Below are 14905 nucleotides of genomic sequence, written 5' to 3' on the forward strand. Positions count from 1 at the left end.
GGCATGTAGTTAATTTATATAGGGTCCTTGCTGCAGAGACCTAGACTGAATAAAGGAATTTTCCATTACGCAGCAGGTGGCCTGATAGTGACCATGTTGACCTAGGTGGTGGATGTTTTGTTTTCTAATGTCAATTTGACTGAAATCCTCTACYCTGAATGAAGTTTGACAATCAGAAAAATCTGCTATATTGACTTTTTTTGGGGAGGAAGAGGGGACGCTATATGTGGCTTTGCCCGTAGAATGTGATTGTGCTCACACCAGTTTCTTTTAATGTTTTGGCAGAGAGAAGGAGCAAGAAAGGGAAGAACAGTTAATGGAAGACAAGAAAAGGAAAAAAGAGGATAAGAAAAAGAAGGAATCTGCTCAGAAGGTATGGTTTGGTGTTTGATTTCTCTTATCCATTTTGAGCCTAAGTAGTGTTGTGGTCAGTAATAGATTTTAGCTGATTTATATTTCAACTTAAAAACTCCAACATGCATGGAATCCATTACCATGTAGTGATACTTCATTAAAGGTTTTCTGCTCTTTTTTTTTTTCTTCTTCTAGTCTTAATGATTCCGTATTATTGGGAGCAGAAGACTTTATTTTTGTAGTTTAAGGGTGTATTTGTTGTTTTAATTAAAGATCAAATGTTACTCTGTGTTACGTTCTGTAGATATTGGCAGAGAGAAGCTGGTAAGTAACTGACATTCTTTTATGCCAGCTTAATCTTGGCTTATGCAGGGGATTTTTAAAACCATTTTTTTTTCACTGGGTTGAGTGGATGAGTTTAAGGCAAGTGTAGTTAAGCAAGTGTAGTTCTCTTGTATTGTATTGTCAGAGACTTGAGTCTCTTTTGTTTCTTTTGTGTTAATTCATCCCAAGGGTAGTTGGTAAAACACTAGTACCTAGCGAATAAGGCTTCTTCAGTCTGTCTCATAGTTTCTTTGCTTYATTGTTGCTGTTTAATGTTCATACAAAATCAAAATGAATGATAATTTTCAGCTGAGCATGTGCAAGGCGAGGAGAGACTGCACCTTATACTGAGTAAGTAAAGACTAGGGGCTTGAGGGCTGTATGCTGATATGCAGGGGTACAACAGAGGTTTGGAAAGGTGCATGAATCACCTTGATGCTTGTGCTGTGAGTGCTGGAGGAGTCGGTGCCTTACTTCAATGCAAGGGAGGTTGGCGGCCCCTTTCATGTCAAGCCACTCGGTGTGATGGCACATTATGATACTTTGCCAAAATCTTGGGAAAGGTAAACACTGTAAATACGTTAATCTCCTGGAGACTGAACTTAATAGTAATGCTTAAAAAAGTTATCTAGGAATAGGGAAGCAGGCAACTAAATGGCCAAAACGTGAGTGTGTGCATTTGATTTTAGTGATTGTGGTAGCATTTGCTCAACGTTAATAAATGATTTGAGCGTATCTTTTTTCAGATAGTGCTGGTAGTCAGGTGTGTTGGAATGAGGAGTTTGTGTAAAACGAAGCTCTTTTTGTCTAGATCTCCTGGAATGCTGAAAATGCTTTGCCAACAGCACTGCAGCAAGTTGGTAGACTGAATTCCTGTGCTTGGTGTCCCAGGTGCTGTTCTGCAGCTTGTTGAGAGGTTGAGATTGGCTCCACCTTTCATTTCAGTTTAGCTACTTCAGGATTGCCAGTGCTGACAGGAGAGATGGGGGCTGTAGGTCTGAGATACAGTGCTGCTTTCTGTTAACTTGTGCATCCTAGGCCCGAAAAATCACAAGAACAGAGTCTTTTGACTATGTGAGAGATGAAGTGTAGACAAGTTATTTTTTTCTCCTGAAGGAAACTGTAGTTGTTGTTTCAAGAGCATGTAATTCATGAAAATTTGGATAAAATGGGTTCTTCCAAGAAGAGATTTGTTTTTTCCCAGAGCATGTTTACTATTCACTAAATGTAATGTTGATAGGCTATCAACATTCTTTAGATGAAGACATCTAAAAATTGGATCCCTGAAGTATTTTTTCTTCATTTTCTCCTGGCAGTGGAGCATCAGAGTCACTTTGAGTGCATAACAGAATTTTAACCATGATTCAAAAGCAGACATAACTTGACACCTACAAGCTTTTTAACTAGTGAAGTGAAAATTGATTTCTGGCTTGTTGTGGRTATTGGTATGTTTTTTGTTGTCTTGGGAGACGTATGGATCACAATTCTAGGCATCTACGCTGCTTAAGATTTTATATTCTGAYGAATATTCTGCTTTGCGGATTGCAGTGAGTATCCTCGCAAAGTCAGGGATGTCAGAGCAGTTCAGAGGGGCTTGTCTTTTTGTTCTTTACCATACAAAAGAGTTCTGGCTTGGTTGCTTTAAACAATAAACTGCTTTTTACTTGTGCATTCGTTATTCTATACCATCCTCGTGCTTTCCAGAATTACGGACTAGTTCAGCGATTTCTTTTAAGAAGAGGTGTCACAGAGCCTGACACATGATGGCCTTTAGGGCCTTTCCCTGGGTGTTCAGTGGAGCTCATGATCGACAGGTTCAACACGTGCTGGCATAGAACCATTCCAGAGAATACGCCGGCAGTGCCTTTGTTTCTGCTGTAGCTGGAGACCTGTCACACTGTAGGAGTAGAGAGGTAGAGCAAAAGCAAATACTGAGTACGCTGGCCAGCAGGATGGCTCCCTTCAGGAACCAACTTACTGCGTGYGGGAGGTTTGTGAAGGTGGCACTCCGTAGGTATTGCTGGTGCTTTCTGTCGTTGGGGCAGTTAATGCAGTCGTGCCTAGGCTTCCTTCCCGTCAGAGATGATATTATGGGAAAAGCAAGATGAGAAGGGGGCGCAGAGGCAGGTTGTGGCTCTCACCTGCGCTGCCCTGCRGGAGTTGTGTTGCCACAAAGATGGGCTGTACGGGTGCTCTCACACAGAGGGCACCTCTTATTGCGCTTCAGCTGCAGTTCTGCACCTCCAGAATCTGGGAGCGAGGTAGTGGGGTAGCCCATCTTTGTGTGGCTTAATCTGCATTTGGGTTGGGAAGGGCTGAATCCTCAAAATCATCACGAGTGAAGTAATTTGCAGTTTCTGAACAAGGCATTTGCATCAGGCTGAGAGGCTATAGGAACTGGAGTGTTCTTGAAAACTTAGTTCGGGTTTAGAACTACATTTCAGACCTCTAGTTTAGCAGCTGATCTTTTTTCATTCAACAAACACAAATCTTGCATTAATGAGCTGCCATCATGATGTAGTGCAGCCTGCTCAATGTGCTCAATGTTTGTATTTTGGCATTCTTAAAACTTTATTTATGTTCTTACTCTTAATTTGCAGGTCACAGATCAAAAAACCAAAGGTAAGAGTCTTTGATTATAAAGAGTTTTTTGCATTTTATTTTTTTTCTTGTTTGTTTTTTGTTTTATTTGTTGAGCAGAGACACAGTGTTGATGACAGCTGTTGGAAAAGGTGGGCATTATGAGTCACGATGAGAAAGGTGAATATTCAGGAAAAAATGAAGAGCGAAACTATTACAATCTTTTTGTCAGTGTCAGAATCCTAAAAGAGGAATAAAACAGCTTAGCTGAAAAGTTCAGCCTCACTTTGATTTTTACACTCTGAATTTGCTATCTTGCAAAAGTGGAAGATTGGGAAAGTGCTGCTTATGGTGGGTACCAAAATGAATGACGTTGACTCTTTTCTGGAAAGACAATCAAGGGATAAGGGAGTGCAGATACCTGAAAGTTCAAAAGATGAAGCGCAAGGAATGAATGAACCTCAAGAGTGTTTCACTTGTTCAGCCAATCTAAAAATATCCTTAATCTTGACTTGTAAATTTTCTAAAARTTACACAAGTAAACTGGCGCTAAAAAAGAACTAGCAAAGGAGAACTAAGGCAGAAGACTTTCATCAAAATGAATTCTGGGAATGATACGGTTGCTAAAGAGAGACTGCCTTGTTTTGTCTCACTTTTATCAGCCCAAACTGTCACTGATAGTGTTTAGTAACTCTGATTAGATTTGCTAGACATCCCTTTCCAGTCATCCCTCTCAAAGAGGCCTTAGTAGAGGTATTGAGCTTTCTTTGCTCAATTTCAATTTGATATCAGAGCAAATTCTTATGGTTTATACATACCTGGGTAGGTAATACCCATGTTTCTTTTGCTTTGTTTCAAAAGCCTGTGGAGATTGAGAATAAGGGAACACAAGATTTCTAGAATCCTTTTAACAAATTTATTCAGTTTTGTGAAGGTATTAGCTCCTCAAAGATTCCTGTGTTTGTTTTTCCTGGCTTCTCCAGTACATAACCATCTTCAGGGGCAGTTTGTCCTGGCTGATAGAGGCACCTGGTAACAAGCTGGGGAACAGTTTTGTCAAGCCCAATACAAACAGCATAGCTAGAACTAGTTGGAGGGCAGTAAAGGATATGTTACCAGCTTCAGCTTGGCACAGCAAGAAGCCTTGGGCAACAAGAACAGATCTTGTAAAACTGGGCCTTGGTGTGGAGGTAAGTCCCTTTTATCTACAGATAGCAAGGAGGACTGTGTCATTTCGCTCAGGAAGAAGTGTGTGTTCCACTTTGGTTGTGATTTGTTTGTTTTGTGCATTTGGGTTGTTTTGAGATGAATTTTCTTTTGTTTTATTCACCGAGATAATCAGAGTTCATCTTATACAATATTAAGAGACATGAGGTATGACTAATGCAGCAGACCAAGGCCAATGGCCTGTTAACATTGGGCCTGGCAAGAGTCAGGCTGTTGCTCATTTCAGAGCATTAAACAGAACTCATGTTTGTTATCTCTGTATTCTGAATATTTTTTTCTGCTTTTTCTTTTTCTTTCATTTTTTTTTTCTTTTGGCAGTGGCTGCAGCACCACATGAGCAAGTAGAAAACTTGAGAGATCTGAATTCAGATCTCGTTTGGGTGATACACCAACTTTCCTATTAAACCAAATGAATATCAGGGAACAGAGATGAAACATAACAATTACATTTATTTTTGTATTTGTCATTGACTGCTTAGAATTTAAAACTCCCTTTTGTTCACTGTGACATTGCTTACCAACTTTAAGACCCAAATTCCTTGGAAATGTAGAGTGAAATACTTGTGGAACCCAAAGTTTCACCCAGGGGTACAAAGGTGCTCATGGAATTCAGAAGTTACTTCAGAAGTCAGAATTACTGCTATTAACTTTTCCTGTTTCTTTAATTAAGTATTTGATGAGATTGAAGTTGTGTAGTATTCCAGAGACAAAAAGGCCTTACAAGAGGAAAGATCCTCAGTGAGTTCTTGCAGCTGACATAGAAAACCTCCAATTTTCCTCCTTGCTGTTTTCCAGTGCCCGAAGTGACGAAACCAAGTCTAAGCCAACCAGTGGCTGCCAGCCCCATTGGCAACTCTCCATCGCCACCAGTCAATGGTGGCAACAATGCCAAGAGGGTGGCAGTGCCGAACGGACAACCGCCAAGCGCCGCCCGCTACATGCCTCGGGAGGTGCCGCCGCGCTTCCGCTGCCAGCAGGACCACAAAGTGTTACTGAAGCGCGGGCAGCCCCCGCCGCCATCCTGCATGCTCCTCGGGGGCGGAGCGGGGCCTCCTCCCCCGGCGGCGGCACCGGGAGCCAACGCAAGCAACGCACAGCCGGTGCCGGGAGCGCTGCTGCAGAGCGACAGCGGCACTGCCACAGGTACGGGGCTGGAGGGCGACGGCGYGAGCAAGGGAATGTCTCGCCTGTGTACGGATAGAGCTACACGCGGCTCACTGGGGTTSGGTGCAAATTTATGTCATAAAACTCCTCACGTTCCTTTTGGAAATCTTTCGGGTGCTGTTTTGATGCTGCGCRGTCTGAAAATAAGGAAGCACACGGGCTTTATTTCAAATTTCTTACCTTTTTTCATCGCCAAAGTTGCCACCTTAGAKGAGAGCAAGTCAGCATTTCATCAAGTACCGTGTTGTTGCAAGGCAGAAGACGCTGCTGATCGCTCTGCTGTAGAGTTAATTTATCTCCCTCTGTAGTGCACATTATCTTATTACAGTGATTGGTTGATATTGTGCAGGCTGCGATCGATTGAAATCGTTTCCCACACACGTGAGCTGAAAAGCAGGTTTCATAGATCTTATTTTATCAGGCTGGCGCATAATGTTACTGCTTTAGTGTATAGGTTCTTGTTGCTGGTAGCATTGGATGTAATTTTTTACTACCAGATGGGACAAGAAGAAGAAAAGATTGTTTTAAGTACATACATGYGAGCATTGAGAATTGGATGTTCTAATAGTCTAAGACCACAATAAGGTCTTAGACTTGCATTTTTTTCACTCTGATTTCTTAAGATACACGTGGAAGTTTTGAAAGTTTTATAGGAAGCCCCTGCAGATACCAGATCTGTAAATGATGAGCGTTGATCACTTCTCATCGATATGAAATAACATTGTACTCCTTTTTTGGTAATTTTTCTTGCTTTTGTTCTTTAGATGGAACTTTATAAAACACAGCTTTTCTTCAAGCACATCCTTAGTTTTAAGTAATCTAAAGAGTAGTTCCTTTAAATTCCAGTTTTCTTTTTGAATAACAGAATATTGCGAGAATATTCTCGCTTTGCATTGCAGAAAAGAAATTAATTTTAATATCGATTTGTGAGAATGAGAAAATAGATAGCTTCTTTCTTTTTTTTTTTCTCCCAACTAGGACATTGTTTTAGAGAAATGTCCCAGGAAAAAGAAACATTAAAACATAATTTTAATKTTTCTTTTTTAAGTTATAATACAGAACAAACAAAATTCCACTCAGCAATTCTGCCTTCTGAGGAAAAGCTTAGTTGGTCAGAGGATTCAAGCAGAGCTTCAGGTCTTATCACTAAGTGTTTGGGGCGGTTGTCTGTTTTGTGATGGTAGTGGTTGTTTTTTTAAAGTCCAAAGTAGGGAAAAGTTATATTTCAATTTTCCTTTTTTAAAAATTTTGCTGGTTTATTGGGTAGGATGCTCTTGGGAAGCATAAATTTTGACATTCTGTACAGTTTAGGAAGAAAAAACTCAAGAGATTATGTAGAACTTTAGAATCAAGCAACCAAGTGGGATGGTTGTGTTTATTAAGAAAGATTCTAGGAAAATTAAAAAATTAGTTTGTCTTGTATTTAAAAAGTCTTGTTATCTGTGATGTTCCTTATTTAATAAGGAGGGCTAGTTTCAAGTTACAAGGCCAAATAAATTTTAGATCATCAGTTTAAAAACCAACCACTCAGAGATGGCTGGTTTTGATACAACAGCTGAAAGATAATGGAAAGGGAAAGAAAAATAAAAATCTTTGAATCTTCTTTTTATAAAGTCCCAATACTGTGTCATTTTAATATTATCTTCAGAGTGATTGTAGTGACTCCTGATGAAGGAGGTTTTATAGTATTGAAGCATTCGCTGAAAATTGTCCGAATCTCCTCACAGACAGCAGTATTTTTGTTGCCGGATGCTCTGCCTGAGGGCTTCTTGGAAGTGTTTTGGAGACCCCTTGATTTTTTTGTAATTAATACAAGCTCAACACCTAATACTTATTTTTTGAGTCTGAGGCTTGATTTTTATCAATCTTCCTGCTTCTGCCTTCATTTAATTCACTGCGTTTTTGACAGATTAAGACATTAGGCAGTTGTATCTTATTGAGTGTACCAACTTTAATGCCACTCTTTAGTCCCTTTAGTCTGACCTTAGTCGGGAGCGTAGCCAAGAAAAATATGAGCCTTTCCTCCTTCCCCACCCCCATCCAAGCACAGGTCTGTGCCACACAAGACTGGGGAGCAGACCTGTCTTAAAATGAACCCAGGGTGTTCTTAATGCTAATTTAAGTCTGGCTGGGATCCCAGTCCCACTCACAGTTAATTCAGATGCAGATACTGGCATGTGGGAGTACATTTGGTGGGGGAGGTACGGGACTGGAGCATCTATCCTATGAGGAAAGACTAAGCAAGCTGGGCCTGTTTAGCCTGGAGAAGACTGAGCGGGGATCTGATCAACATGTACAAATGTCTGAAGGGAGAATGTAGGGAGGAAGGGGCCAAGCTCTTCTCAGTGGTGGCCAGTGACAGGACAAGGGGCAGTGGGTACAAGTTGAAACTCAGGCAGTTCCATCTCCACATGAGGAAGAGCCTCTTTCCTGTGAGGGTGCCAGAGYCCTGGCACAGGCTSYCCMRGGAGGCTGTGAAGTCTCCTTCTCTGGAGATCTTCCAAACCCGCCTGGATGCCGCCCTGTGCCCCGTGCTCTGGGTGTCCCTGCTGGAGCAGGGGGTTGGACTRRATGAKCTCTAGAAGTCCCTTCCAACCTTAACCAGTCTGTGATTCTGTGGTTCTGTGAATGGGATGAGCAGTTGGGAAAGAGGGAAGCCAGGGCTAACAAATAAGGTGTGACTTTCATCCAAGTGCCCATGGAAATAAGCTTGTCCACGATCCTGGCTGTTCACRGGCCAGATTTCCGTGCATGCATTTTTTTTCCCCAGAAATGAGATCTTTACTCTGCTTCTGTGTGATGGCAGAACCCCTCTTTCCCAAAAGATGATGCCAAATTTACCACTGTCTTGTAAGCAATGCAAAGGGGGGTGGGCTGGGGGTGTTACATTGTTCTTGTAGTGACTGCTGATATTCAGGATGTACMAGAGAATCTTAAGCGAATTTTTAAACATAAATTTTGTTGAGGAAACACACATCAGRCTTCACCTTTCCTCCAAGTATCAGCACTACCTTTCACAGCAAAGCTGCTCATCATTTCAGGACTCCATTTCAATACTTTCCCTCATTTCATTTTCATAATTTCATGCTTGAATGTAGACATTCACTGGTAACTTATTTCACAGTAGTTAGATAAGGAACTTGTTTTTCTTCAGTGCTTTTTCTTTTTTTTTTTTTTTTAAATTATTATTAATAAGGAAGTCAGTTAAAGAGCCAAGAGCCCTTAACCACTCTTTACTGGGGCAGAACTGTAAATTGCCAATTGCCAAGACTTTGCCACCCTCARAGAATAGTAGGGCAAGGCTTGTTCTACAAAATGGTCCATTAAAATGCATTTTAGTACACTGAGTTAGCAAAAACACAAGTCTCAGAATATCTTCACAGAAATGAAATTTAAGAATGCTCAGTTGAGGGCACCTCTATGAAGATTCACTTTGGGCCATCTGTGCCAGCCTCATTTGCTGAATCATAGCGGCCGATGCCGAGTTCCAGAGCCAGAGACCCTGCAGTCCTTTGAGYTTGTCTTCAGCTGTATTAGTAGCCAGTATTAGTAGCACCCAAATGTATTCAGATGTATTTGCTGTGATACTGATGTGRATGTTACTATGAACTTCATGCTCTGCAAAATAAGCTAAACTGGTGTGGTAGAGTAACGAAATAGGACTCTAATACATTAGGTTTCACTACATAATTTCATAAAAAGACGTGTTTAGTCTTCATTACTGGGCATTTGTGGTGAGGGCAGTTTTATAAACTTTAGGATTTAAAAACGTGTAGAAAGGTGAGTAGAACCAGATGTAGAGCACAGCAGTGAAGCAGTAAACAAATGGCCTTGCAAAAATTGTTCAGAGGGCTAAAGCCAGTTCTGTGGATGGCAAGGGTGTCTTGGCTCACTATTTTTAACCGGCAGGGCTAACATCTGCACACGTGCCAATGTGATGTTGTAGCACCAACATAGATTTCTCCCCCCATGGCACTGTATTAATTTACATCTTGTTTAAAACGATACAGATTTCTTACCCAGTTGAAGTCCAACTAAAGCAGACATACGAATAGTTCACCATAAATAAAAGAAAGGGAAGGTCTTATTCCTTGTCTTCCTTCCTACCACTTCCCTTAGGATGACTGTAAATCTCGTTGGACTTGCTGCTTACCCAGTGCAGTATGCTAAGCCAGCAAAAACCTAACCTTGCAAGAAGGGGAGTTCTGTGGGGATATTTTTGTATTTATTTCTTTTAGGGTAGCAGATAAATAAAATTTACTCATTTCAAGGGCATTAACAGCCACCAGATCTGCCACAGAGGAGAGGTGATGGAGCTGGTCAGAGGCAGGAGKCAAAGTGAGAGCTCTTACTATCCACCATCAGCGGCAGAGAGATCAGCGTAGCTGCTCTCACAAAATCACAAGCCGTAGCTTCTAGCCTAAATATAGCAGTGACATAAATGTGGGGTAATTACATGCTGAATACAGCTTGTCTGCWACTACACAGAAGTTGTAGTTTGTGTAACTGTTTTGGCTCACAGTAATTTGGGGAAAATCTATTTGTTTTATAAACGGTGTATAGAAATTCCTAGTATAAAATCAATTGAAAAAACAAGCTGTATCTGAACAGAAGGTTAGATGCCTTCAGCTTTAGGTACTTACTACCCTCATTTCTTCCTTTTTAATAAATTTTAGTTCTTCTGTGAATTAGTTGAATTTCAGATCAGCAATAGCAGCCATATTTGACTGCACACACATATTCACAAGTATATTTGCATTTATATTCTTATTCTGTAAATAGAATGATTTTTAAGCTTGTTTTTGAAAGGACTCTAACCAGTGGCAGTTGAGACCATGCAAGTTCATTAAGAGCTGCAGTCATGGTATTGAACTTAAATAGCTGGGCTGTTAGCAGGAGGAATGAGTCAACAGTGAGTTTAAATGCCCACAAAGTGCTTGTGGGTAGTTTGTTAAAATGAGCTTTTATCAGTATTTTTAACAGCATTTCCATCCTGATGTTCTTCCAAAGCAAATTGGTTACACGTCTTTGAGGGAAGGATTAACTTATTAACGGAAACAGCAATCAGCAGCGTCAAAAATATGATGGCCAGTTCTTGTAAATAGTGCTGAATATTAATGGCCTCTTTGTTTTGTTGTTTAGATTCAGCAATTGGAGGTGCTGCTGCTTCAAATTATGCAAATTCCACTTGGGGTCCTGGAGCCTCCTCCAACAGCGGCACCAACGCCATCCCAACTCACATCTGGGACAAGGTGATTGTAGACGGGTCTGACATGGAAGAGTGGCCTTGTATTGCCAGCAAAGATGCTGAGTCTTCTTCCGAAAACACCACCGATAACAACAGTGCCTCGAACCCTGGCTTGGAGAAGAACACTCTGCCAGGAAGCACCACTAGTAACAAAGGAAAAGGAAGCCAGTGCCAGTCTGGAAGCGCTGGAAACGAATGTAGTCTTGGGGCCTGGAAATCTGATCCCAAGGCTAAATCTGTTCAATCTTCCAACCCTGCTGCCGAGAGTAACAATGGACTAGGAAATTGGAGGAACTTGAGTGGACAAGATAGAATTGGCCCTGGTTCTGGCTTCAGCAACTTTAACCCAAATAGCAACCCATCTGCTTGGCCAGCGCTGGTTCAAGAGGGCAATTCTAGGAAAGGGACTTTGGAATCTGATAGTGGTAGCTCCAATGCACAGATTAGCACAGTAGGTCAGACCTCTAGGGAACAGCAGTCAAAGATGGAAAATGCGGGTGTTAACTTTGTCTCTGGCAGAGAACAGGCTCAAATTCATAACACTGATGGACCAAAAAATGGAAACACTAACTCCTTGAACTTAAGTTCACCAAACCCTATGGAGAATAAGGGAATGCCCTTTGAAATGGGCTTGGGGAACCCTTCCAGGAGCACTGACACCCCTTCACAAAGCACTGGAGAAAGAAAGACTGGGAGTGTTGGGTCTTGGGGTACAGCTAGGGGGTCTTCTGGAACTGACACAGTCTCTGGACAGAGCAATTCTGGAAACCACGGGAACAATGGAAAGGATAGAGAGGACTCCTGGAAAGGAGCTTCTGTTCAAAAACCGAATGGGTCAAGAAGTGATTCTTGGGATAACAATAACCGGTCTACGGGTGGTGGGTCTTGGAACTTTGGCCCTCAGCATGCAAATGAAAGCAAATGGGGTGAAGGGAACAAATTGACATCTGGGGTCTCTCAGGGAGAATGGAAACAGCTGTCTGGGTCTGATGAACTGAAGATTGGAGAATGGAGTGGTCCAAACCAACCAAATTCTAGCACTGGAGCATGGGACAATCAAAAAGGCCACCCTCTTCCTGAAAACCAAGGCAATTCCCAGGCTCCCTGTTGGGGAAGATCTTCCAGCTCTGCAGGAAGTGAGGTTGGAGGTCAAAGCACTGGAAGCAACCACAAAGCAGGAAGCAGCGACAGTCACAATTCCGGGCGCCGATCGTATAGGCCCACGCACCCCGATTGCCAGGCAGTCTTGCAGACTCTGCTGAGCAGGACTGATTTGGACCCCCGAGTGCTTTCGAACACTGGTTGGGGCCAAACTCAAATTAAGCAAGATACCGTGTGGGATATTGAAGAGATGCCTCGGCCCGAGGGGAAGTCTGATAAAGGAACTGAGGGGTGGGAGAGCTCTGCCACACAGACAAAGAACTCAGGGGGCTGGGGCGATGTACCCAGCCAAAGCAATCAAATCAAGTCTGGATGGGGTGAGCTCTCAACCCCAACAGAGTGGAAGGACCCCAAAAATACTGGAGGATGGAATGATTATAAGAACCCCAATTCTTCTAATTGGGGAGGAGGACGACCRGAAGAAAAATCGTCTTCCTCTTGGAATGAGAGCTCTAGTAAGGAACAGGGGTGGGGTGGACGGCAGCCTAATCAAGGATGGTCTTCTGGAAAGAACGGTTGGGGAGAGGAAGTTGACCAAACTAAAAATAGTAACTGGGAAAGCGCAGGAAACAAGCCAGCGTCTGGTTGGGGTGAAGGTGGGCAAAACGAGATTGGGACTTGGGGTAATGGTGCAAATGCAAGCGCTGCTTCAAAGGGTGGGTGGGATGATTGTAAAAGAACTTCAACATGGAACGAGACGGGTCGACAGCCCAACTCCTGGAACAAGCAGCAGCAACAGCACCAGCAGCAACAGCAGGAGGCTTCTGGCTCCTGGGGTCCACCGCCACCGACTCCAAGTAACGGGCGACCTCCAAACCCAAACTGGAACAGCGGACCACAGCCAGCTGCCCCCAAAGAGGAGGAGCCCAGTGGCTGGGAAGAACCTTCTCCACAGTCCATCAGTCGGAAAATGGATATTGATGATGGCACTTCAGCGTGGGGAGATCCTAGCAGTTACAACTACAAGAATGTGAACTTGTGGGACAAGAACTCGCAAGGAGGACAGGCCCCACGGGAACAGAGCCTGCCTACTCCGATGACTAGCAAATCACAAGCATCAGGTACCTGTCTCCTTCCTTTCTTCAGCAGATCTCTATTTGGGCAAGTAACCTTTGTGTGTGTGAGGGATGCACATGCAGCTCTGAGTTCCTTAATAGTTTCATTTCATAAAGAAAAACACATTTCTTATTTGAATATTTGGTTCTGTACTGAAGGATTTAAAATATGAACCAGTTAATCCTCTGCTTATTGTGCTGCAGGAGCTCGTACTACTCAGCTTGCCAGTGAGGAAAATGTTTATTAGCTTGCAAATCTGCATATTCAGTCTGTACTCTGAAAGGACAGACTGAGTTCTCACATTTTTTTTTTTATATTTAAAGACTAAAAAAGATGAGGGGAAATTTCGTTACTAATTTTCCGTCAACAGATTCGTGCTCTGGAGCGAGCTCAGTTAATACTTGAAATTGAACGAGTCAAATCCAGTTTATTAGCTCAGTTTGGCTCTGCTATAGTTTAAAGAATGCTTAGCAAAATATTGTCTCCTTTGAAATAAGGACAAGAAAAACTCTCATACCCTGGAAATAAAGTAAGATGTCATTATGTAATTTCTCTTCTGACTCAGACATACTTTAAAGAATAGCATTTCATTTTACTGCATACTTCAGATATGCTCTTGTGCTTTCCCAGTTTATGAAAACCCAGAATAGTCTGATCCGTATAACCAGTCTCCCAAAACTCACCAAATAGAGCGGGATTAGATGCAGCCTTCACGCTTGACCCACAAAAAAGAATCTCGCTGGTTGTGACATCCTCTGCCTTTTCATCTCTAGAGTTCAGAGCCCGCGTCGTGTGGCGGGGACGGGTGTCCGTTCTGTTTAGCCCAAGCTGCTGAGAACCTGAGCTCCTCGGCAGAGAGAGAGAACCAAGTGATCATTTAAGGACGCGGGGCTGCGTGGCAGCGAGCAGTTCGTTTTGGGAGCGGTCTGTAACGAAACCTCTTTCTCCTTTGCGCAGTCTGGAGCAAAAGCACCCCGCCTGCTCCAGATAACGGTACGGCCGCCTGGGGTGAGCCCAACGAAACCAGTCCCGGGTGGGGTGAAGTAGATGATACAGCAGCATCGACAACAGGCTGGGGGAATGCACCTTCCAACGCGCCGAATACCATGAAACCTAGTGAGTACAGGCCAGATACCGGATCCTTTGCAATGGTCTTGGAGATTTTTAGTGTTTTGACTTCTTAATATAGGTCAAGCAGTCATGGAGGAATTGGTATCCAAGGCCTAGAAGCAACTTGAAATGTCATGGAAGATATTGGGGGGAATGAGCGATTAACTGCTTGCAGGTGATAGGAACCTTGTTTTGAAGGTGTTCTGCAGTAAGCTGCTAAATGGGCAGCTGTGATTCTTGCGGGTGTTGAAACGTCAGAGAATCTAAGTGAGGAAGTGTTTTCATTTCTCAAAGCTCTTTGCTCTGTGACTGCACACCTATTAGAGTATAAATTTGTTACGTTATAAATTATCTTTCCTGATGACATCAGAAAAGGAATTACAGGCAAATTCCTCACTGGAGGCTCTGACGTAGTAATCTGTGCTTTATTGGCAATAAAACTTGGCTTTGAAAGCTGCAGCAAAATCGTTGGAATTTTTTGTCATACAGGTGTGAAAATTTGTGACTCTTTAGCTGATATGAACTTCCYTGTGTGTCTGAAATTAAATGGCCAAATATTTTCCAGATATTACCTGACTGTAGCTGCATTCTCCAGGAATGAGATCCCATTGAACTTAAAACATTTGCTTGAAGGTTAAAATATTACTGTATTTGGTTTCATTTTTATGGAGATCATTCCTG

The 14905-nt window shown here is 42.5% G+C and overlaps 1 protein-coding gene across 1 annotated transcript in view; it reads left to right on the forward strand.

Moving 5' to 3' along the window:
* The first annotated feature begins 291 nt into the window (after positions 1-291).
* The window catches only part of TNRC6B (trinucleotide repeat containing 6B), a 43806-nt gene continuing 29192 nt past the window's right edge, over positions 292-14905 (forward strand). Inside the window, exons 1-5 of the mRNA XM_026038264.1 lie at positions 292-373; positions 3279-3300; positions 5281-5628; positions 10792-13119; positions 14072-14230. Of these exons, the coding sequence (XP_025894049.1) occupies positions 317-373; positions 3279-3300; positions 5281-5628; positions 10792-13119; positions 14072-14230 (2914 nt within the window). The 5' untranslated portion in view covers positions 292-316. The remainder of the gene's footprint in view (positions 374-3278; positions 3301-5280; positions 5629-10791; positions 13120-14071; positions 14231-14905) is intronic.

Source organism: Nothoprocta perdicaria, unplaced genomic scaffold (genome assembly GCF_003342845.1).
Source record: "Nothoprocta perdicaria isolate Ctin4 unplaced genomic scaffold, notPer1 scaffold_206, whole genome shotgun sequence".
Taxonomy (NCBI): Eukaryota; Metazoa; Chordata; class Aves; order Tinamiformes; family Tinamidae; genus Nothoprocta; species Nothoprocta perdicaria.